Source organism: Podarcis pityusensis (assembly GCF_964106645.2).
Source record: "Podarcis pityusensis genome assembly, chromosome: 10".
NCBI lineage: Eukaryota > Metazoa > Chordata > Lepidosauria > Squamata > Lacertidae > Podarcis > Podarcis pityusensis.
Window position 1 is genome coordinate 66,731,429 of NC_138035.1, and position 25,973 is coordinate 66,757,401.

Here is a 25,973-nt window from a genome sequence, read left to right on the forward strand (position 1 = left end):
TGTTCCCAAATGGAGACAATCTGTATGGTGGCTCATTTGCCGGCAGTAATGTATTTAGCGTTAACTCTGGAAGTGTATATTCTCGATTCTGACCAAATTAAGCCTCCTGGTGTATATTTTGCTCTAGGAGGCCTAGCTTCATCAGAATCGAATCTACATTTCCAGAGTTTAAAGCTAAATACATTACTGCTGGTAAATGAGCCACCATGGATGCTAGAGGGCCATGAAAATTTGTGTCCTGGGCTTTTTAGATTCGTCTACCCATGTGCTATCTGAAACCAAAGGGGCACATTTGTTGCCAGATGTGATTTTGTTGTTGTTTCAGCAATCCGGATGGGTTAGGACAAACGTGGTTCTCCAGCTGTTGTTGGACTACAATTCCCATCATCCCTGACCACTGGTCTTGCGAGCTAGGGTAGATGGGAGTTGTAGTCCAAAAACAAGTTTGGGAAGCACTGGGTTAGGAGAAATAGAAGAAGCCAAGGAGAAGGTGGTGGCAAGGCCCTAAATGGGTAAACACTGACAGCACTGAAACTTGGGCAGCATGAGAAGTGGGGTGAAAGGCGAGGCATTTCGCAAAAGGTGGGATGGGAAACAAAGGAAACACCATACAGAGAAACTCTGCAGCCCCAAACGGTGACTTCATCCTGTCTGCCAACTGTGTTAACAGATTCTTGGAAGGGGAAGATTTGCAATTCGAAGAAACAATGCAGAAGTCAACGGATGGAAAAGTCTGCCTTGCAACATAACCACGGAGAAGCTCGCAAGCCGATTCCGTCAGGCTAAATTTGCGCTTCTCCTTCTAGAAGCGGAAACCACACCAAGATTACGACACTTTTTGTGTAAAGGAAATCTGTGCACACTTTAGCTCAGAGGTTTTCAACCTTTTTGAGTCCACGGGTCCCTTGAGCAACTATATTCTGGGGGGCTCAGGAGCCCAGTTATGTCACCCCTTGCCTGCAGAGCTGGCAGCCTCTCACACTTTTTTGAACACACTCCCATGTGGAGTTTTCCTTCAGCCTCCTCTCCAATCCCCTCTCCTTGGGAGTCCTCAGGGCAGCCGCTGCCACTGCCCCTAGTTTTTGAGATGCACCCCACCCCAAAGAGAGGTGCCTCCTCACACTGCCCCACAGGGACCTGGGACAGGGACCCGCTTGTTTGCTTACTCCAAGGCCGACTCAGTTCCTGGCAACCAGCACCCCCTGGTCAGCCCCAGAGGCACCATTCACCTGGGGAGCTTGCACAAACAGATATGCAAGTCATTGGGAGTTGAGACACGAGAGGGCATCAGAGGAGGGAAGGAAGGAAAGAAAGAGGGACAGAGTCCAGAGTTGCCCGCGGCATCCCTGACCATCATTTCAGGTGCCCCAGGGTACCACGGCACACTGGCTGAAAACCGCTGCTTTAGCTGGTTAACATAAAAGGTCCAAAGGTCGCAGCATGAGCACCTAGGAAGGAAACATGAACACCAACATGAAAGACAACTGCCACAGCTGATAAAGTTGATTTGAGAGGAAATGGAAGAAAAATAAAAGTTGGCATCCGGCAATTGGGCCGGATCCAGCCCCCGGGCCTTAGTTTGCCTACCCATGATTTAGACTATTAAATGAGGCATATTGATAAATGGGGCTGCATCTGCTACCAGTGTCAAAGCAATGATTCTTCAACATCAACTTCGTTGGACTGGTCGTGTTGTTCAGATGCCTGATGATCATCTTCCAAAGCAACTACTCTATTCCGAACTTAAAAATGGAAAGCATAATGCTGGTGGTCAACAAAAGGGGTTTAAAGACTCTCTCAAGGCGAATCTAAACAGATGTAGTATAAACACCGACAACTGGGAAACACTGGCCTGCAAGCGCTCTAATTGGAGAACAGCCTTTACCAAAGGTGCCGTGGCCTTTGAAGACGCTCGAACTCAGGACGCAAGGGAGAAACGTGTTAAGAGGAAGGCACGCTTGGCAAACCCTCACTGTGATCAACTCCTGCCCGGGAACCTATGTCCCCACTGTGGAAGGACGTGTGGATCCAGAACTGGCCTCCATAGTCACTTACTGTTAAGGCTGTGTTCATGGAAGACAATCTTACTTGGCTACAAGTGATCGTCAAAGAAGAAGAAGAAGCATCTGCTACTGACCACTCCATAGCCTCAGCCTGGAAACGTTTTCTCCCAGTGGAGTTGCCTACACTTATCAAATGAATGCTGAGGAGAGAAGCATCCTAGGAGTTATGCCATGGGGAGAGAAGCCTTGCTCTACGTCTGGCACCCACATTTTAAGACCTTATGAGGAATGGTTGAAGGAGCTGGCTATGTTTAGCCTGGGAGAGGAAACTGAGAGGAGATATGAGAGCCATCTTCAAATATCTCAAGGGCTGTCACATGGAAGATGGAGCAAGCTTGTTTTCTCCTGCTCTGGAGGGTAGGACTCGAACCAAGGGCTTCAAGCTACAAGAAAGGAGACTCTGACTACACATCAGAAAGCACTTTCTGACGGTAAGAGCTGTTTGACAGTGGAACAGTCTCCCTCTGGAGGTTGTGGACTCTCCTTCCTTGGAGGCTTCTAAGCAGAGGTTGGACGGCCATCTGTCATGGATGCTTTAGCTGAGATTCCTGAAGTGCAGGCGGGTTGGACTAGATGACCCTTGGGATCCCTTCCAATGCTACAATTCTACGATTCTATGACCCTCACCCACAATGCCCCTTTTGGCACTTAAAATAGTTTGGACCCCACCCCATCCACAGGTCCATACCACAATCTTATGTGCTTCATGTATTTACAACCCGCACCTTCGTAAAGTGTATCAAGGCAGCTTACAACATTTGAAAGGTAAGGAAAAACGGTCCACAAAACACCATTAAGAGCATCAGTAGGCACTGCTTGGTTAAAAAGAGAAAATCATGTTGTGAAGGCCTATCCAAGCAATGCGGTTTTCAGAAGGGTGGTTCCTGCCGAAACTCTAGTGGCAAGGAGTTCCACAGGGCAGCGCTTGCCACACCAAAGGCTTGCTCCCCAGGGAAGGCCAACTGAACCTCAGGAGTGTGAGAGAGCTCTTTGGATCTCCCGGGAGATGCAAAGAGCACCCAATGACTATAATATCAAATCACAAATAAGACACTACACACAGAGAGAGCTTTGAATATCCATCTCACCTCAAGCCATGGTTTTTGAAGACATTGAGCCATCACCAAGTGATGTGGCAGCGAGTAATGAGATTATCTATCTACACACACACATATGAATCAGCCCTGAGCAAAGATGCAAGGTGACGTTCGCTGTGCTCTGAGAAGTGTGGTGCGTTACTAACGTCATCCGACGTGAAATTAAGAAACAAAACAGCATAAGAAATGCGGGCAGGTACCTGCACGTTTGGTTTATTACTCAAATAAAAAACAGAAACACCTGAAGAACCGTCTCTCGTTATTTCTTTTTAATCAACCGTCACATTCATGCATCCAGGCTCCCATCATATTTACATGTCAGCTAGAAATCGTGACTTCCTGTGAACAAGTGAGTCACAACTGTCTCACACATATATGGAGTCATGTCAGGAGGAAACAAACCACAATTCCTGGCTTGCTGTTATCTCCAAGTCAATGCTTGTAGTTTGTTCTCGCTCCCCCAAAAACCACAATTTGTTCCGCCAGCAAGGAGGAGGCAAACCGCCCATTATGGTGGACGTGTGTTAGCTGAGACTTATACTCATGACATGTGAACTGGGTTTCCAGAACATTGGACAACTGCTCTCACCCTCTGTGACAGCCCAGAAGAAGGAAAGTCTCACTTCCAGATAAACAGCTCCTTTTCCATCTCTTGCAGCCTTCTGCAGATCACAAGTCCCATCTCCTTTGCAATTGACACGGTTCCTGAGTAGCATGTGCACAGCGCCTCAGAAACCCGCCCCACCTGTTGCTTGGTGTGCCTACCTAAATGCTAAAGGCAAACTAGGGATGCGGGTGGCGCTGTGGACTAAAACCAGTGAGCCTCTTGGGCCTGCCAATAGGAAGGTCGGCGGTTCGAATCCCCACCACTGGGTGAGCTCCCATTGTTTTGTCCCAGCTCCTGCCAACCTAGCAGTTTGAAAGCATGCCCGTGCAAGTAGATAAATAGGTACCTCCATGGCGGGAAGGTAAACGGTGTTTCCATCACGGTGTCCCGTCATGCCAGAAGTGGCTTAGTCATGCTGGCCACATGACCTGGAAAGCTGTCTGTGGACGCACACTGGCTCCCACAGCCTGAAAAGCGAGATGAACACTGCACCCCATAGGCGCTTGTGACTGGACTTAACTGTCCAGGGGTCCTTTACCTTTTTTAAATAGGTAAAAGGTAAAGGACCCCTGACAGTTAAGTCCAGTCGCAGACGACTCTGGGGTTGGGCGCTCATCTCACTTTACAGGCCAAGCGAGCCGGCATTTGTCTGCAGACAGTTTTTCCAGGTCATGTGGCCAACATGACTAAGCCACTTCTGGTGCAACGGAACACCGAAACCAGAGCAGCGCACGGAAACGCCATTTACCTTACCACCGGAACGGTACCTATTTATCTACTTGCACTGGCGTGCTTTCGAACTGCTAGGTTGGCAGGAGCTGGGACCGGGCAACGGGAGCTCACCCCATCGCGGGGATTCGAACCGCCAGCCTTCTGATCAGCAAGTCCAAGAGGCTCCGTGGTTTCAACAGAAGCCACAGAATTTAATTTGCCAATGCACATCCAGGAATTGAACCCGCCACCCAAATAGTTAGTTTTTTCAATAAAACATATATGATCATAGAAAACTAGGAGAAAATTTCTCCAAGGCCACTTTTCATAATATATACATTAATTATAACCAGCATTAGAAATTAGCCAGACACCAGGTACATTTTGTGACTGGCGTGGGTCAAACTGCGACCACATGGAGATCTCTGGATGCCGGGCCGGCAACTGGGGAAAACAAAATGTCACATAGAGAATGATCTGAAATATTTTCCTTGCAGACTGAATTTGTTTTGATTCTGGATTGTTTTATTTGATGTTTCAATGTGTTGTGAACTTCTCTGAGATTCTTCTTTGAAATATAAAGCAGTATAGAAATGAAATTATTATTATGGTAGTATTTTTATTGCTAAATCCCATTGCAAACAAATAATGCCTAGACATTCCATTGTGGTGATCATAACCTAGGTTTAAGGCGCCATTGGGCGACTAGACTATATACCCGAGTTTCTATCACCGAACATTAACATCAAATACTGATTTAATAAACATATATCAGTACAGTCCCAAATTTAATTATTTTATGTAAGCTGCTTTGGAGATCCATCTGGGCCACGAGGCAAGGTAGAAATATATAATGGAATAAAACAGGAAACCCCCTTGTGCAAAGGAGCCTTTATAGGGTCAAGGTTAGGAGTCCTGTAAAAGTGTTCCCTGATCTATTTTTAGGGTGCAAAGGGATCCCAACAATTAAGAGAAAGCCCTTCAGGGAAGCTGCAAGAGGATGTGACTCAACTCGATTTAGCACAGCAGGAGAGCAATAGCAACAGTGGCGTCTCAGTGCTTTTTTTAAAAAAATAAAATCTCTCAAGTCTTCCCACTAACATCCTACACACAGTCTATTTTGGTGTTCAAAATCTAGAACTTTTCCCTATACAGATTATTAAGAGTCATCCTAGCTTATATAAAACATTCATAGGAAGCCATTCAGATATTTGAGAACATCATTCATCTCTTCTATAACACAGAGTTGGTCCAATGTCCATGCAACTGAATCACTGGTTGTACTAGACAAGCAATTTCCTCTTTTAAATGATAAATCCTCTTATTATTATTGTACGTGGTGGCGTATTTGATCCCTCTATTTCCCCTTTACCTTCTGAAATAGCTTTTTTTTTAAAAAAAGGTGTTGACCTTTTAACATTAAAACTGTCCTATGGAACTCATGTGATGACGTGGTTTAAATAACCCATCTTTGGCTCTTTTATCCTTTTAATAGAACCCAAGTGACAAGCCAGATAAGTGACGAAACTCAGTTATTTTCAGCCTCAAAAGGAGATGGGGGCAAGGAGGAAAAGTTCAAATTTCCATATATCATACCAGCAAAAAAAGAAATCAGTACTTCTACACTTTGGGTATGGGCTGCTAGGTTTTTATATACGGACGTTGCTGTTCTGGTCCTAAAACGATTTTTGTTTCTGCCAGAAGCACAACACAACACAAATCTCTAACAGATACAACGAATGAGCTGAATTTTAGACTGAAAACCAGTACAGTGGTACCTTGGTTCTCAAACGGCTTAGCTGTCGAACAAATCGGCTCCCGAATGCCGAAAACCCGGAAGCAAGTGTTCTGGTTTGTGAATGTTTTTCAGAAGCCGAACGTCTGGCACGGCTTCCGCTTGAGTGCAGGAAGCTCCTGCAGCCAATCGGAAGCCGCGCCTTGGTTTCCGAACAGTTTCGGGAGTTGAACGGACTTCCGGAATGGATTAAGTTCGAAAACCAAGGTACCGCTGCATATGGCCCTCATAGGCTTCCATCCATTGTCACGAATACAAAATACAAAAACGATACATGGCCTGTGTTTTGAAGCCCATAGGTCATATTCGGAAGAAATACTGAAGACAGAAGGAATTTTCCCTCCCCCAAGGTAAGGTCCTGGTGGTACAATCTATAGAAGCCTAAGTTTGGTTGGCACTGCAGGATGAGAAGGGCACCGGTGCTAGTCAGCTCTTGGATTTCAGCAGCAGCTGCCAAAGCCATTGTCGGCTGCGCCGTGCCAAGGCAAATCACTTGCATTTTGGCGACAGCAGCACACTCTGTTGCGTTAACAGTGGGAAGCAGAGACTCGCAGTGGAGTCTTCGAGTCACATGCCTGAGCACTGCTTTGCCACTGCTGTGCAGCACCGAGACATGCCAAAACTCTCAGACGTGTCAACTAAGAAATACACAGAGGCCGTGCGCGCACACAGGCAACAGGCAACACGATACTATCCTCACAACAAACAAGAGTGGCTAAGAGACAAAGACAGGCCCAGCAATGTTAGAAACTCACGATATACTGTATAAGCTAGGTGCCAAATAGCTCCTTTAACCAAATTTGCAGTCACCAAAATGGAATGTCTAGTTGCCATTTTGAGGCAAGACGGCTCTAAAGTCTTATTTTCCAAACAATGACTGTGACTGATTCTCAGTTCAACATCTGGCTAGTTCAGATGACAACACTGAACTAGGTGAGAGAATTTTAAAGAAGAAAGGTCACTAGAACCATATGTTGACCAATTCCAGCCTCCTTCTGCTCCTGGCTCAAGGTGCGCAGAAAAGGCATTTGGCTTCCACAAATTTAGTCTGATTGTGAGATAAAATATAACTGATAGAATTCTACAGGATGCAGTATTAAGTGTGTGAAATCAGTCCAGATCCAATGATCCCAAGACGGTGGAGACGTCAGGAACCATCTTGGCACCCAGGCGTCTTCACTTGATCGCAAGTGGCCGACAGGTGCAAAATGCGCCTAGTGCCTGGCTAGTTTTGAACACTGAGGCCGAGGGTCACACAGTGAGCTTTTCAATAGATGTACCGTATTGGCCCGAATATAAGCCGTACCCACAAATAAGCAGCACCTTTAAAATTTGGCGGCTTGGGGGAGGCTTGGGAGCCACGGACGGGACAAGCGCTGTTACCCGGCACTCCCGGGCTGCTTCCAGGGGTGGGGAGCTGCGCCACTTTGCTGGCAGTGTAAGGTCGTGAATATAAGCCGCACTTTAACTTTTCACAATCAGAATTGGGGGGGGGGGGAGTGTGGCTTATATTCGAGGCAATATGGTACTCATGTTACGATATTCCAATGTCAAGTTCCCGTCAAAGTTCTTCCTTTGTAAGAGGACTTTAACATAAATCAGCGGCAAATGGTATGAGTGAGGGATGTTTTGGCTCAGGAAAAAAACCACACGGTGCTACCAAGAAGCAACAGGCAATGTTAGCGTCGTCACAAATCTGGTATACGAAACGAAACCGGCCAAAGACCCATGTCAGGGCCGCAATGCTTGATGCCCTCGGAATTTCAAGGAACAGAGCTCAGGCAGGCAGACTCCTGTAAGTGCGACTTAAGTCCAGGAGAAACCCCAAGATCAGTGCATGTTCAATAACAGATGTTATAGGGCTGGCATCTCTGATCCTTGAGCTGACAACCTGTGGTCAAGGTAACAAAGAATGTGAGAGGATGCGACTCAGGACATGGACCAAGCACCTAGCAGCCAGAGCACCTAAGCATGGTTAACTATGCTCAGAGATTACAGTCAAACCTTGGTTCCCGAACGTTCTGGAAGCCGAACAGACTTCTGGAATGGATTGCGTTCGACAACCGAGGTTGGACTGTACTCTAATGTGATTTTGAACTGTATCAACAAACATGATGTTCTTTCCTCCATGCAAGATTCTCCCCTAAGTTATTCCTGAATAGCAGGAGGCTGAACTAGACGGCCCTTGGGTTCCCATCCAGCTCAATGAGTTATTTAAGGTTGGGCTTTCATGTATGAGGGATGCAGATGGCGCTGTGGTCTAAACCACTAAGCCTCTTGGGCTTGCCAATTGGAAGGTTGGCGGTTCGAATCCCCACAACGGGGTGAGCTCCCGTTGCTCAGTCCCGACTCCTGCCAACCTTGAAGTTCAAAAGCACGTCAAAGTGCAAGTAGATAAATAGGTACCACTCCGGCGGGAAAGTAAACGGCGTTTCCTTGCGCTGTTCTGGTTCGCCAGAAGCGGCTTATCGTGCTGGCCACATGACCCAGAAAAGCTGTCTGTGGACAAATGCTGGCTCCCTCGGCCTGCAAAGTGAGATGAACGCCGCAACCCCAGAGTCGTTCGCAACTAGACCTAATGGTCAGGGGTCCCTTTACCTTTCCATGTATGAATTGCTCGCTATGATAACAAAGCGGCCAAATAAATGTACACTGGTTTTGAGAAAATTCAGCTTTAAAAGGCAAGAGCCAGTCCACCACTCACAGTTTAAAGCTGGCATCCAACCAAGTCACACTCAGAAGATTTAAGTTAGCCGTAACTTAAGCCAGCTGTTTTCAACAGACCTGCTCCGAGTATACCATCTTCAAATGCAATCTCTAGGTTACAACTCACCTGTAAGCAAGTCCTACAGCAGTAAGCAAAGCTGACTTGCAAGTAGACATGCATAAGGTTGGCACATGCCAACTTCTAATTAGGCCACTCTTTCCACAACGGACTGCATTTAGACTTTCTTCCTGGCCGATGCGAGGGCAGACATGGAATTTGAGAAGCTTTGTCTTCTTTGCAGAAGTACCTAGCCACTTCCTTACCCACAAAACCCCATAGCTCATTTTCTTAGTAAAGGAATACGTGTTTCACTTCTTCCGCCTTCTTAGAAGCACCAACGTTCTTGCAGGCCTTTCTCCGGACAAATTTTATGCGCAAACCGCATTAGGAAAAGAGCCAGAAGGCTCTCAAGAGAGTTCGTGAGGCAGAGAAATCTGAAGGTGTGGAGGCCTAGCTTATTTTCAAAACGTGCATCCACTTCGACAAAGTATTTCCACGTCGTGTTTTATTTTACTTGCGTTCATCAGGAACTGAACGGAATGATGGTTGGGGAAACTTTTGTTGGGGTGGCTGGGGAAACTTTCATTAAATGTGTGGGAATAATCTGCACGTCCTCTCCTGCAAGAAATTCCAGGAACTGTAGTTCTGTGGTGAGTAAACTACGGTTCTCAAGAATCTTTGAAGGGGAGGTTGCTTTGAAGCTACAGTAGGTATAGAGCAGTTAACACATCCATCCCAAACTTTAGTTTACTCTGAATTTCCTTTTATAGCTCCTCAAGTAAACACTGCCTGTTGTGAACTGTGGATAATTGTCAATAAAACCCACATTTTGAACACTTATCCCAACGCTATGCTAACACCACCACCACGACGTTGGTAAACCTGTGACAATCAAATATCCTTTTTCTTGCCTCAAAACAACACAGCTGGAACTTCTTTTTAATGCTTTCCCTGACTTAAATCACTTCAGCCCCTATAGTTGCCACTAGCCATGTGAGAAGAGAAGATAACTATACATGTTTTACTTCTTTTTTACCTCTTCAAAGGCTGAATAGCAGCTTTTACGGGGGTGGGGTTAGTGTGTACACTCAGAACCAATACAAACCCTCGCAGCTGCTTTTAGGCAAAGAAAAAGCTATCATGGTATCATCTTATAGATCTTACACATGGTTTGGCCCCAAGACAAATCATGTAAAAGGAGAAGGCTGGATGCTAACTAAGTGCTTATAACTAGGGCTGCAAACACCCTGGACCTTTAAAACACATTCAAAGCACATTCTCCGCCTGCAAAGAATTGTGGGACCTGTAGTTTAAGGGTGCTTAGACTTGTAGTTCTGTGACAGGTAAACTACAGCTCCCATAATTCTCCCTTTTGGGGGGGGTGCTTTGAATGTGATTTAAAGGTCTGGTGCGTACGCAGCCTAAGTTTCAACAAAATGCTTTTTCCTCCCTTAACCAGTGCAAATACTGTCAATATCGGGCAAATACTCAGAGTAGAATCGGTGAAAGAAATTTCAGTTACTCGGGTTTGCTGATTTCAATGGGCCCACTCTGACTATGACTATGATTGTCCGCATTGAGATCACATTATGTCGGGCTTCATAAACGTTGCTACTGAAAATCTGCAAGATAAAGAAATATTACAGAGTGCATCGCTGACTCTGGGTGGGACTGGCATTCCGTCCTTCCTCATTCAGCCCAGTTGGCAAAACTTGAATTTTTTGCCTCCTTCCCACACACGGCGCTTGTCAAATATGCGCAGCAGATGGAAAATAAATGGAAGAGAAAGGCAAGTTACTAGAATACACATGGCACCCAACTCTGTTGCACACAGAAAGTCTTAAAATAAACATATTAGGGTGTTGTTGTTTTTCTTCCTTGCAACTAACACGCCTGCAAAGTGCCACGAGGCAGATAAGTGCCCCATATGTTGTTGTTTAGTCGTTTAGTCGTGTCTGACTCGTCGTGACCCCCATGGACCAGAGCACGCCAGGCACTTCTGTCTTCCACTGCCTCCCACAGTTTGGTCAAACTCATGCTGGTAGCTTCGAGAACACTGTCCAACCATCTCGTCCTCTGTCGTCCCCTTCTCCTTGTGCCCTCAATCTTTTCCAACATCAGGGTCATTTCCAGGGAGTCTTCTCTTCTCATGAGGTGGCCAAAGTATTGGAGCCTCAGCTTCACGATCTGTCCTTCCAGTGAACACTCAGGACTAATTTCCTTAAGAATGGAGAGGTTTGATCTTCTTGCAGTCCATGGGACTCTCAAGAGTCTCCTCTAGCATCATAATTCAAAAGCATCAATTCTTCGGTGATCAGCCTTCTTTATGGTCCAGCTTTCACTTCCATACATCACTACTGGGAAAACCATGGCTTTTACTATACAGACCTTTGTTGGCAAGGTGATGTCTCTACTTTTTAAGATGCTGTCTAGGTGCCCCATATACTATGGCTTAATTCATCCAGGCCGTTGTCTACTGCCCATCCTAGAAATTTGGCATCTGTTAGTATTTTCAGCAGCGTAAGTTAGAACTAGATTTCACAGGGTGAGCAGAGAAAGATTGGGGAAACTAAGAAGAGGCGAGATAAGTGGAATATAAAACGAACCAAGGAAGGCGAGGAAGGGAAGTCCGTCAATGATTGTATTTTTGTTTTGTTTTTATTTGATTTTACAAATATAAATTTAAAACAAAACCAAGTGCATATCCATATGGAGAGATTTCTCTGAATCGCAAGACTTCTTCCCATCCCCTCCATAGGTCCTATTGCGAACGTTTTCAACTGCATATTATTTCATACAGTGGTACCTCGGGTTACATATGCTTCAGGTTACATACGCTTCAGGTTACAGATTCCGCTAACCCAGAAATACTGCTTCAGGTTAAGAACTTTGCTTCAGGATGAGAACAGAAATCATGCTCCGGCAGCGCGGCAGCAGCAGGAGGCCCCATTAGCTAAAGTGATGCTTCAGGTTAAGAACAGTTTCAGGTTAAGTACGGACCTCCGGAATGAATTAAGTACTTAACCCGAGGTACCACTGTACTCTATATTTTACATCTGTCCATATTATCCACAGTATTTGTTATATTACAAGTGACGTTAAAATACTGCTAATGTTTTCATCTGCTTACAGTGGTCTCCAAAATAAATTATAATTTTTTCCCCATTCTTTCTTGAAGTTTTTGTGTTCTTGGTCCCTGAGCTTTTGGGTCAGTTTTGCCATTTTGGCGCAGTCCAACAGCTTGGTTTGCCATTCCTCTCTGGAAGGGACTTTCTCTTCTTAATGACTGTAATTTTGAATGTAATAGAATATGTGATATGTAGCTCTCTCTTTTCCTATTTTTCATTACTTTCGGGTTTTTCTTCTGTTGAAATGTATCAGAAAAGAAAGTTTAGCATCTACATGTGGGGCGGGGGAAATCTCTGGTGCTTGTTAGCTTCAAGGTGAGACAGCTACCCACTCTTGCCTGTAGGAAGGTAGACAAGCTGCGCTTAGAGCATGCAAATGAACCAGAATCAAGTTAGTGCCATTCTCCTCCTGCCTGGTCAAGGCTGACTTCTATCAGCTGGGCCCTTCGCCAGTTGAGGTAATCGATGTGTCCCCTCAGGGAAGGCAGGTCGCCAGATGGATGCTAATCTGCAGTCATTTGGAACCTACTCAAAACTCGATGCCAATTCCCCCGTCAGTTATCAATCTATTTCTCTTTTCTGGGGAAGATTTTCAAGCAGGTGGTCATTACGCAGCTCCAGGCACCAGTTCAGGCAATACAGTCCCTCTGGTGCCAGATATTCTGGCGTTCAACCAGCTATCCATCCATTGATCCAACTGGTCCTATAAGGTCATCCTACAGTCTTTGCTAATAGGGACGTGGGTGGCGCTGTGGTCTAAACCACTGAGCCTCCTGGGCTTGCCGATCGGAAGGTCAGCGGTTCAAATACCTGCGATGGGGTAGTTTGCAATTGGCGCAGGCGCCCCGGAAACAATAGCCGTCAGCCGCATCAGACGTTCGGCTTCTGAAAAACGTTCAAAAACCAGAACACTTACTGCCAGGTTTACAGTATTTCGGTTCCAAGTTGTTTGCGTACCAAGGCATTTGAGAACCAAGGTACCACTGTACTAGATACACTCAAATGATCCTACATACCAAGAGACAAACATATAGCACCAATAAATTCAATGCAGTCGTTCCTCCCCCCGCCACCCCCCCTCAAATCTCAAAAGAAGAGGTACATCACCAGCATGGATCATAAGGCAGCTAAGCTATAAAATAGTAAAACAGCAGTTACCGTATTTATTCCAGACGGTGTAAAAAATTAATGGATTAAAAGCACAGGGTGCAAACCCACTATGAAAAGAGCGTTTAGAAAATGAAAAGAAAGAGGCTCTTATAACAATGGGGTGGGACAATAAGAGGAACAAAATAATTTTGGCCAGACCGGTCATGCAAAAGCAATTTTGCACGGGACAAAATTAAAGAAAGCAGAACACAAACTCTGACAGATTCCATGATGCACGACTATGATCACTGGTCTATAGGAAGAAAGAAATGCCAGGGAAATCAAAGGGTCTCACTCCCAACTTAACCTGTTTGGGACTGCACTGCACATCTATGTTACACTTTCTAAATCATTTTAGTTTGCATTTATCACTGTTCTGATCCACTGGATTTTAATTGCAGGCATTTAAATGCATGTTGTCATTCATTCTGAAACCGCATGATAAGGGGGGGGGGAGTGGGAGAGAGAGATGGAATCCATAAATACAAGTATTGCTCTGCCTCTAAATTGCCTGCACATAATTCTGGCATGAGCTCTCTCACTTATAGCATTAACACAGGGTAATGGAATGCAAGTAGCTTTCTTCACTGGTGCCATTCAGAACCGTTTCCAAAGGAATTTTATCTAGCAGCATTCATTTGCAGGCAGTACATAACAGCACTAAAAGCACGCTTTTAGACTATTGAAAAATCTCCATCATTAGTCAACAGGAAAAAAAATAAAACAAGCAGCCTAACCAAAAAAAAAAAAAAGGGGGGGGCTAAATGGATGCTCTTGTGGCTATGGGACCTGAAGCTCAGTTATATGAGCTGCTCTTTGTGTTCTTCCACACACAGAGTTTCAGACCTTGTGGCTACAAAAAACGAAAGTGAGCAACCGAAGAGCTTACATAGGAAGGAGACAGCGGCTGCACATTAAGCAAGGTCAGACCAATGCTACTCTTTCGATCCACGGCTTTGGTGCTGAAGCCTCTTCTGCAGAATGCCCCTAATAGTCCCCCAAATGCAGTGGTACCTTGGTTCTCAAACACCTTGGTTCTCAAATGCCTTGGATCCCAAACGCCAAAAACCAGGAAGTAAGTGTTCCGGTTTTCAAACGTTTTTCGGAAGCCGAACGTCCGAGGCGGCTGATGGCAATTGTTTCCGGGGCACCTGTACCAATCAAAGGCTGCTCCTTGGTTTTCAAACATTTCGGAAGTCAAACGGACTTCCGGAACGGATTAAGTTTGGTGCGCTTTTTTTGCTATTTGTTTTATGTTTTTGAGGCTTTTCCTGTCAATTTGTTATTGTGATTCATTTTATGGATCAAAGGCCTCGTTAGATAGCAAAATTCATGTTAGATTGCTGTTTTAGGGTTGTTTTTAAAAGTATGGAATGGAATAACCATTTTGCATTCCTTTCCATGGGAAAGTGCGCCTTGGTTTTGGAACGCTTTGGTTTGGGAACAGACTTCCAGAACGGATTAAGTTTGAGAACTAAGGTACCACTGTACGAATCCCCCAAATATGAACACTTGTATGCACAAGTGTTAAAATGATTATGTGTGTATATATATATATATATATAGGAAGGACCCTGAGGGTAATCTAGTCCAAACTCCTGCAATGAAAGAATCTCAACTAGATCATCGACGACAGATGGTCACCCAACCTCTGCTTAAAAACCTCCAAGAAAGCAGAGCCCACAACCTTCCAGGGGAGACCATTCCACTGCTGAACAGCTCTTACTGTCAGACAGTTTTTCCGTATGTTTAGTCGGAATCTCTTTTCTTGAAACTTGAAGCCACTGGTTCCAGACTAAAACACACACGTGAATTTCCTGGATGCCAAGATCCAAGTCTGGGGCAAGTACTCTGGTGAGAGAACCACAGCGGTGGTTTGAAGTCACAAAACATGGAAATACAGTGGTACCTCTGGTTGCAAAAGGGATCCGTTCCGGAGACCCATTCGCAACCTGAAAAGAACGCAACCCACATCTGCGCACGCCAGGGTCGTGATTTGCCGCTTCTGCGCCTGCGCGTGACGTCATTTTGCGCGTCTGCGCATGCGTGAGCGGCGAAACCCGGAAGTAACCCTTTCCTGTACTTCTGGGTCGCTGCGGGATGCAACCTGAAAATGCGCAACCTGAAGCAAACATAACATGAGGTATGACTGTGTAGGCCGTAAGACCTTCAAAGTATACCTTTTCAATTTATTTCCAAAGTTCTCCTCTTTTAATCAGGAAGAAGAAGAAGAAGAAGAAGAAGAAGAAGAAGAAGAAGAAGAAGAAGAAGACTTGTTTAACTGACATGTCTGCTCCACCCCTCAACCCAGAAAGTCAGTGGCTAGAGTCACTTACAGCAGCGTCTGTGACGTGAGCAAAGGCTTGAGGCGGCAGAAGCTTAGTAGCAAAAGCTCTACTCATCTGGCAGGCCGCCTTGCACACAGCATTCGAGAGAACAACACAACTGCATTCAGTCTTGCCTCATGCGCCCTTTGCGGCCTTCTTATCTAAGGGGAAAAGATATAGGCAGCAGCTCAGCTATGCAAATGCAGCTGTGACGCCCAGTTTCACTGTGACACCCAGTTGCAACAAGCTGCGCCCCTGGGATGACACATCTGTTCAGGAGATACAACAGCTAGTAGTTGAAGCAGAAGAAACAGCCAAGCGACTGGAGGGCAGATAAGAGACCCTGAAACACCCCCCCCCCCAATCACAACTGGAAGGAAAGGGCCCTTGCGCCTGCCATTGCTAGGAGACGACTCCGTGGTGCGATTTTATTTATTTAATTAACGAATTTGCATATGGGCCTTCATCCAAAGATCTCAGGGTGGGTGACAGCCTAAAAATGCAAAATTAAAGCGCTAAGCAAGAACAGAAACAAAAGAAACCCATAACACACACACCCAATTTCAGAAAAGATGGACAGACATTTTTACGGAGTTGTGAATGGTTCCAGGGAATCTTTGATCGGCATGCCATTTCTAATCCCCCAATCATACTGTATCTCAGACTTAAAAGTGTCACGTTGCACCCAATTCTTGCTTTCTGCAGTGGACCTTAAGGGGACGCGGGTGCCGCTGTGGTCTAAACCACTGAGCCTAGGGCTTGCCGATCGGAAGGTCGTCGGTTCGAATCCCCGTGACGGGGTGAGCTCCCGTTGCTCGGTCCCAACTTCTGCCAACCTAGCAGTTCGAAAGCACGTCAAAGTGCAAGTAGATAAATAGGTACCACTCCAGCAGGAAGGTAAACGGTGTTTCCGTGCGTTGCTCTGGTTTGCCAGAAGCGGCTTAGTCATGCTGGCCCTGTGACCCGGAAAAACTGTCTGCGGAAGCGGACAAACACCGACTCCCTCGGCCTGTAAAGCAAGATGAGCGCCGCAACCCCAGAGTCGTTCATGACTGGACTTAATTGTCAGGGGTCCCTTTATCTTTATAGTGGACCCTTGTGTAGTCATGGACCTCCTAGATCATGGGTAGGCAAACTAAGGCCCAGGGGCTGGATCCGGCCCAATCGCCTTCTAAATCCGGCCCGCAGACAGTCCGGGAATCAGCGTGTTTTTACATGAGTAGACTGTGTCCTTTTATTCAAAATGCATCTCTGTGTTATTTGTGGGTCATAGGAATTTGTTCTTTTTTCTTTTCTTTTCCCCCAAAATAAAGTCTGGCCCCCCACAAGGTCTGAGGGACAGTGGACCGGTCCCCTGTTGAAAAAGTTTGCTGACCCCTGTCCCAGATCTTTTCCGCTCTCTTCCGGATCTGCTGACTAAGCTATAGAGTAGCTTCTACGGCTTCATTCATTTCTGAAACATTTCTGGCACAAAAGGTATTGACCCTATTTCCCTGCACCGGCTCTCCGCTTTCAAAAACGCCACGTTCTTATTGATTCTGGAAGAGTACCAGTGGACTGAGTGGTATCATTCCTAAGTATTCTCATGACACTTGTGTCCCAGCTGTTGGCAATGGCATTGACAATGACTTGAATTTATTATGACTAAATATTGGTTCTCCTGCTCTAGGGTGGATGGATGGATGGATGGATAGACAGACAGATAGAGATAGATAGATAGATAGATAGATAGATAGATAGATAGACATACACACACACATCATTTAATTACAGTGGTACCTCAGGTTACATAAGCTTCAGGTTACATACGCTTCAGATTACACACTCCGCTAACCCAGAAATAGTGCTTCAGGTTAAGAACTTTGCTTCGGGATAAGAACAGAAATCGGGCTCCGGTGGCATAGCAGCAGCAGGAGGCCCCATTAGCTAAAGTGGTGCTTCGGGTTAAGAACAGTTTCAGGTTAAGAACAGACCTCCGGAACGAATTAAGTACTTAACCCGTGGTACCACTGTACTATACTTCATGTGATGATTGGTGTGGCCAACCTTCCACAGATTTAGTATCAGAGAAGGAGCTCTCGGCTACACCCAATCTCACCTCAAACAACCCTTGCCAGCTTGTTTGCAGTCAGCCATCAGTCACCAAGCACTGAGTAATAGTGACACGCAGGTGTAAAGGAGATGCATGTGAACCTTCCGTATCAACAAGCAGTCACAAAAAGGCTACAGGGAACAAGCCATTTTCAGAACGTCGCTACTTCTTTCAGGAGACAAAAGGGCACAAGTGAAGGAGTGTGCTTATTCTATGGGACACACAACCTGGTGCCTTCTGAATTCCATCATCTCTTGACCATTGGCCATGCTGGCGTGGACCGATGGGTGTTGTAGTCCAACGCATCTGAAGGGCTCCAGGTTGCCTACTATAGAGATTCAACCAAGAAGTCGAAGGACTCCCGCATTATAACAGAATGTGTGGCACATCTCATAGGCCTGCAAAATTTACAGTCTTATCAAGCTGAAAACAGCCCTTGTAAATAAACCTTTGATCCCATCACATGCCTAAGGGGATTGCAAAGAACCTGGAAGGCACGGAAACGTGGTTGGTGGGCTGGATTTGGCTTGATCCTTCGCAAAGATACCTATTTATCTACTTGCACTTTCATGTGCTTTCAAACTGCTAGGTTGGCAGGAGCAGGGACTGAGCAACGGGAGCTCACCCCATCGCGGGGATTCGAACCACCGACCTTCTGATTGGCAAGTCCTAGGCTCTGTGGTTTAACCCAAAGCGCCACCACCCGCGTCCCTTAAAGCAGTACAAAAGAACTGTCTAGTGATGGTGGGGGGTGGGGGGCAAATTTTCCAGCGCTGTGTTTTTCCCGTGAACATTTTTGCATTGCTTAAGTTCATCGGTAACAAACGGATGTCGACTGCAAATACAGTATTAGACAAGCTTGGTGGTCGCAAAGATTTTTAGCTTTGCTTACTCGGTACAAGTAAAACGTAACGAACTACGTCAGAGAGCTCTCTGAGGCACCGTAACAACATCCTATGCAAACTGCCCTCATTTCCAGAAAACCAACATCACTGGGGAGGCCAAAGCCATTTACTTATTGGGAACGCTCCATTTGACAGAACCCTGCACCAAATCAGCCTTTGTGAGAAACAGACAGAACCCCACAAAACTGTGCTCTTATTCTCACTGGGGGTTTTCGCGTTGTGTTTTTATTTTGCAGGTGCCGGAGCACAGTATGACCTGGTATAAATAAGACAGTTTTTATACTCATCCCTCGAGAACAGCACTGTCTACTCTGACTAAAACCAGCTCTCCAGAATCTCAGGCAGAGATTCTTCTCCATTACGTGCCACTTCATACACACACGCATGCAACACACACTTTGGCCCTTCAGAGAAAGAACCTATGGGGTGGTTGTCTAGCAGAGCAGGGTTGTGTGAACACTTAAATAAGAGTGGGGCGCAAATCTCCCTCCAAAGACAATGCAATGTGTTAAAATGCTTCTTCTCCAAATTGACATCTTCTTCCACTGCACCCGGTCACATTGTGTATCTCCTGGTTCAGCTAAGTCAACATTTTATCTCCACCAAGCTATTACATAAGTGTCCATTTCCCCTTGACTCCAGAAAAGAACACAGGCTCCAAAGAAAAAGCTCAAAGGAATCCAGCAGCGGCAGGGGACTCACATGATTGCAACGTGTGAAATGAAGGATTAGGGAAAACAAGACCAGCAAGATTTAATACACAGCTTTCCAAACCGGCTTCTCCCCCATCAGGGATACTCCCCCCCCGCCCCCCACGCTTTTTGTACAGCACTGCAATTTTGAAACTAACACTGGACTAACCATGGGTAGAGAACCTGCAAGTCATGGGTAGGCAAACTAAGGCCCAGGGGCCGGATCTGGCCCAGTCGCCTTCTCAATCCAGCCAGTGGACAGTCCAGGAATCAGTGTGTTTTTACGTGAGTAGAATGTGTCCATTATTTAAAATGCATCTCTGGGTTGTTTGTGGGGCACAGGAATTCGTTCATTTTTTCCCCTTCAAAATATAGTCCGGCTCCCCACAAGGTCTGAGGGACAGTGGACCGGCCCCCTGCTGCAAAAGTTTGCTGACCCCTGCTGCAAGTCCTCTGTATGTATTCATATTCCAATTCCCATCAGTCCCAGCCAGCAAGGTCAATGGTCAGAGAAGTTAAAGAGCTGTGATCCTACAAGGTCTGAACACAACTTCCCCATCCCTGCCCCTCGCTACACTGCCACAGGTCCTAGAATTGTCGCCAATGTGTAGAAAGCACCATTTCAGCCCTAAACCCTGGCAGGCTGGGCAAGATTAAGTAGCCTTTCTCAAACTTGGGTACCCAGGTGTTGTTGGACTACTACTCCCATCATCCCTAGCTACCAGGGCCAATGCTATGGATGATGGGAGTTGTAGTCCCAAAAAATATCTGACGAGCCAAGTTTGAGAAAGGCTGAATTAGGCAAGCCCATTGCTGCAAGGAGTGTATCTGCTCATCATGCTGGGAGTTGACCAGGAAAATAAATGTGTCCCTCCAACTTTAATTGAGTAAAAGACTACGGGCAAGTATGGCAATTATTTAAAGCTTCTAGATTAATCTAGCTGCTAGGGCCTGTGTCTCACTTGCTGTGGTTCTTTGCTTGACCACCAGGCAATAGCAGAGGAGTCTCTATTTAAAATTGACCGTGTGAATGCAAAGGAGTCTATCCTGTCTTTTAACTGGTAGACAGAAGGTCTGTTCACTCTTATGGGAACAAAACATACAAGAAAGACATGCCAACTATGAGGCTGAAGAATGTAGGAACTCAGTTTCAACCCAACAAGTCTGCTAGGAACTCTATCAGCAATCCACTCAGAACTTTTTCTTTAGATCAAGGCAGAGTATGGAACTGTGTTTTAGAAGAACTTTGTGCAGACAGTGTTTGTGATGGAAAACCTATCCACTGTGTGAACTTAATGGAGATCTGTTAAGAGTGCTCTACTGTATAAGAAGACAGTTAAAAAAACAACACCATTAACCGCAAAAGGGCATTACAAAGAACGTCATCCACCAAAGGTTCAAGCAAAATCCTCTCCATTAGTGTGCGTATACACACACACACACACACACACACAAATAAATTGTTCAGTCTGTAATCATGTGACTACATCTGGCAAGAGGGATCAAGCAGCTCAAGCTTGCTAATAACTGTTAATGATGTGTGACGTTAGTATTCCACTCCTCCTCCAATAAGGCTGAAAGATCACAACAACCTTGTGAAGTAGGGAAGGCAAACCAGCAGTGGTTCTGCCCAAGGCCAATGAGCAGCCTCCATTCATGAGTGCATCCAGAATCCTTCCAGCTATCAGGGGATACAAGGGAGAATAGGAGGGATCACTTATCTACAAAAGGCATTTACAACTTTGATATCCAGCTCACGGGACACTGTTCTCTTAAGTCACTGGCTCATAGGCAAGATTTTGCCATCACGTACAAGCTGTGGCAAAAAAAAGTCCCCTTGCTACTAATGCGGAGAGTGGCGATGTCACACCCCATGGGGAAACAAAGCAAAGCAAAATGCAAACTTTTAATGAAAGGGCACGCCGGCCTTTCGTGTTGCATGGGGAGCGGAGGAGAAGGCAGGCAGGGATCAGACCCCTTAAACCAGGAGCCAAATTGAAATAAACCAAAGCGCCACTGACCACAGCATGCCTTCCCTGACACAGATTGAATCTCTCTAACAAGTAAACAATTCCCATGCAACCCACAAGAGTGTCCTCCCTCATCTTATTCCCTGGAGCAAAATTCAAAATAACCCCACATCTACCACCAGCCCTTTACACACACACACACACACACACACACACACTTAACCCTTCCTATTCCAGAAGAGCACAACCTTATTAACCACATGGCAAAGCAAGGAAAAACAATATCACAGAAGAGAGGGGGGGAGACAACTGAGAGGCACAAAATATGGACAAAAGGCATTATTATTATTATTATTATTATTATTAATACCCCACCTATCTGGTTGGGTTTCCCCAGCCACTCAGGGCAGCTTACAGCACATAAGAACCAGTGCCTCCGCTAAAAGGAGAAGAAATGGCATTCCCTCCTGAAAACTGTATCATCTCTCTGGCCAAGATATTGTCCATCATTCCTACAGGGGTTCAGGAATGTAGTTCTTTCTAAAGAGGATGGTGGGGAGGCGGAAACTCAGCCATAGGCGACAATAGTAACAAGGGGAAGGGAAGACTATATGGCTGAGAAGAGGTCAAAGGAGAAGGAAAACAGAAAAGCGGTTCCCAGGAAACCGATGAAGCTCCTTGCTTCCGACAGAAAGAGGATTCAATTCTCTGGAAAAACCGAGGCTTTTTTTTAGATGGTTAGGAATGGGGTCTCCCCTCCCCAACCTTAATAATGGAGGAAATGGAAGAAAAAGGGAGCGTAGCAGCGGATTAGAAAGGCTTAGCCGAGAGCCGTGCGTAAAAGCAGGGGGTGGGGATTGCTTCCTTGAGCCGACCTAAGGAACTTCGGGAGACCCACAGAGCAAGTGGGGCGATCCCAAGACAGATGTGGGGATAAGAGTCAGTCGGAGGGGGAAGGAGGGGGGGTCTCACACTAGCAGGCTCGGTTTTGGGGGGCATTAAAATGTGGGCCTCTCCAAAACTGCCACGGTGCGCATTGGCGCTTAGGGAACAAAAGGGGGTACCAAAAAAGGGGGCTCCTTTGGGGTCGGGAAATATTATGGGGTGGATGAGGAAGGGGCTGCAGGGTCCTTCCCACATCAGGAGGAGGCAAAATAAAACACAACCCAGAGAGACGGGGGTGGGATTGGCGGGCGAAAGTGGGAAACAGGAGCGCTTTGTTCCTTACCCGGCGCGCAATTCGGACCAAACTTTCATTCACGCTGCCGCTCCGGCCAGGTCCGCGCTCTCGGCTCCGGCTCCGCTTCTCCGGCTCCCGCTGTGCCACGGACCCCTCGGCGGGGACAGCAGCAGCAGGTGCCCGCCCGCCTCGCCTCCTGCTCCGGCCGCCAGGCCCGCCGCCGTGCCAAGGCCGTGCCGTGCGCCCTGCGCAGCCGCCGCTGCCGTCACCGCTCGCCCCCTTCCTTCCAGCGCTCGCAGCGGCAGCAGCAGCAGCATCCTCGGCGCGCAAAGGGGGCCGGCCGGCCCGCGCGCCGCTCCGCCTCCTCTCGGGTGATTGGCGAGGCCGCGCGCCTCCGCTGCGCGCCGCCGGGAGGAGGAGCTCGCCCAATGCGCGCCCGCGCGCGCTCCAAGGGACCTCTGGCTTTGGCGGGAAGGGAGCGGCGGGGGTCAGTGCTGCCCCATGCCCGTGGGCGGGTGGGGGGAGTCGAGGGCTGCCCCCCCCCATTAAAGGAACCCCAACCTGTTAGTTGCATGAGTTCTTGATCCTTTAATTAAACGGCTGTTAAGGGACGGGTAGTACCACGCATAGGAGCTTCGGTCCCCCCCATAAAATATTTGAGGGGGCTGCCTCCCCCAAACTTGATGGGCGTTGCCATGCAATGCGGCGCGTGATCGATTGTGCATGGCGGGATTTACCTGGGCACCGCCCCCCATATCCGAGCACAATTCAAAGTGCTGGTGCTGACCTTTAAAGCCCTAAACGGTCTCGGTCCAGTATACCTGAAGGAGCGTCTCCACCCACATCGTTCTGCCCGGACACTAAGGTCCAGCGCCAAGGGCCTCCTGGCGTTTCCCTCCCTGCGAGAAGCCAAGTTACAGGGAACCAGGCAGAGGGCCTTCTCAGCAGTGGCACCCGCCCTGTGGAACGCCCTCCCACCAGATGTCAAAGAGAAAAATAAATACCAAACTTTTGGAAGACATCTAAAGGCAGCCCTGTTTAGGGAAGCTTTTAATGTTTAATAGATTATTGTATTTTAGTGTTTTGTTGGAAGCTGCCCAGAGTGGCTGGGAAACCCAGCCAGATGGGTGGGGTATAAATAATAAATAATAATAAATTATTATTATTATTATTGTTGTTGTTGTTGTTGTTGTATTCAAATTGGCACCCCTGGTAGTGTGGGCAGGGCCCCACCCTAAATCAAGTAACTGATTCTGTCTGATCTGCAGTAATTTGTAAAAATCTTTTAAAAATAATTGGCAAAAATGAATAAATAAGTAAGTAAATCAAGTGACTAAATAAAAAAGTGGAAATAATCGGAATTCTGTATTTGAAATGTTTTCACCGATTTTTCTGAGCTCTTGAGGTCAAAAGAAAATAATCTGAAATAGCTGTTGTTGAGATAGTTTGTTCCAAATCAGCTAGGCAGAGCCAGGCTGGATCTACACACGGGGGAAATGTAATAAGTCAGACATTATTAGATTTTATAACAAAAGAGGAAAAATCCCCATGGAAAATCGCGTTTTAAAATTTCCTGCTCTCTGGCGCCATCTGGTGTTGCCTGCTTATAGCGCATTCAAATTGCTGTTTCTTTACTATTGTAGCTGAGTCCCCAGACAAAGGGTTGATGACAGGTGTGTGTCCTGCCCCAACCCCTAAATTCTAGGTACACCCATGGGTAGTACCTGTGGTGGGGGACACGTCCTGCTAATGGGCTCACCCTGGAGCAAAATGCAGGCCAGCACAGGACTTTTAATTTTGCCGCCGTATCAACCCAACTAAAAGTACTCATGGTGTATCAAGGGGGAAAAAATGCAAGCCAACTGTCCCCCTGCAGCCTCAGTCCCAGGGTCATGTGGCTCTCCCAGCCTTTGTATGTGGCCCTTAGAATCCTCTCCAGGCTATGCCCCTAAGTGGTTCTGCCAATAATGCCTTTTCTTGTCTGGATGGAAGACAGGAATGTGAATGTAGAAACTAGCCTACTATGGGGTGTTAGGGGACAGGTACTGTCTCTGTGTAGGACATATCATGCTCCTTCTGGAGTAGTTTGTCCTCCTTTGGTCCCTACCCTGCACACTCAGCTCTCACCTGTGGTTCCTAATAATAATAATAATAATAATAATAATAATAATAATATTTTTTATTTATACCCTGCCCTCCCCAGCCAGAGATTGGCTCAGGGCGGCTAACACCAGTAAAATTACAGTAAAAACATAAGGGGGGTTTTAAAATATAGGTTAAAATGCAATTTAAAATGCAGCCTCATTTTAAAAGTAGCCCATAGATCAACCATAAGGGGAGGGAAACATAAGCGTCAGACTGAATCCAAATCAAAGGCCAGGCGGAACAGCTCTGTCTTGCAGGCCCTGCGGAAAGATGTCAAGCCCCGCAGGGCCCTAGTTTCTTGTGACAGAGCGTTCCACCAAGTCGGGGCCAGCACTAAAAAGGCCCTGGCCCTAGTTGAGACCAATCTAACCACCTTGTGACTTGGGACCTCCAAAATGTTGTCATTTGTGGACCTTAAGGTCCTCCGCTGGGCATACCAGGAGAGGCGGTCCCGTAGATACGTGGGTCCTAGGCCGCATAGGGTTTTAAAGGTCAAAACCAGCACCTTAAACCTGACCTTGTACTCCACCGGGAGCCAGCGCAGTTGGTAAAGCACTGGATGAATGTGATCCTGCGGCAAGGACCCCATAAGGAGCCTCGCCGCGGCATTCTGCACCCTCTGGAGTTTCTGGGTCAGCTTCAAGGGCAGCCCCACGTAGAGCAAGTTGCAATAATCAAGCCTGGAGGTGACTGTCGCAGGGATCACTGTGGCCAGATCAGGGCGAGAAAAGTAAGGGACCAGCTGCTAGAAGTTGTCAGGATGCGGCAGCAACCACAATCCCGGGAATGGTTTTAACTGGCTGCAAAGATGGGCTCTGGTGGATTGAGTGGAAAAGACCAATAGTGCGTCCAACGGTCAAGAGGGACTTTTCTGCAAATGGGGCTTGTCAACCTGGGAAGGTAGCCCATCTGGAGGAAGGAAAACTCTGAACCTAAATGTCTGCTGCCTTGCGAAATAACTTCGGGAGAAGGAAAGGTTAAGGAGGAAACCCTACACAAATCCCTAAGTGGAGTCCCTAAGACAGTTGGGTGGTGCCTTGTGGGCCTTATTCTGGCAACTCCTGCAGCCAAGCTGGCACCAAACGTATTGCTCTGCTTTCCTTTGGACCACATTAGTGAGGCTGAGAGGGGGGTCTTGTTGTCTGGGCAGTCCAGGAGCTCCATACAAGGTCACTCAAGTTCTGGTTTGACTTCATCCCAGAAGGCGCACTCCATTGTCTCTCGAGACAGACGGATGCCAAGCACTGTGACTATATTGGTGTGCATATCTCAAGTGGGTGGGGCAGACCTTCAGTTTCGGATGGCAGCAGGTATCATCTTAGAAGAAATCTTTCTGCAGGGGAGC

At 46.8% G+C, this 25,973-nt stretch overlaps 1 protein-coding gene across 6 annotated transcripts in view; it reads right to left on the reverse strand.

The window, feature by feature from the left end:
- GRAMD4 (GRAM domain containing 4) overlaps positions 1-25,973 on the reverse strand; it is a 106,655-nt gene that overhangs the window by 77,922 nt on the left and 2,760 nt on the right. For 2 of the 6 annotated variants that reach the window (XM_081023665.1, XM_081023664.1), the window contains exon 1: positions 22,532-22,696. The exons of the other annotated variants lie outside the window; for them this stretch is intronic. In XM_081023665.1, coding sequence (XP_080879791.1) covers positions 22,532-22,560 — 29 coding nt within the window. In that variant the 5' untranslated portion in view covers positions 22,561-22,696. Of the gene's footprint in view, positions 1-22,531; positions 22,697-25,973 lie in introns of those variants that run through there. 6 annotated transcript variants of the gene reach the window in all.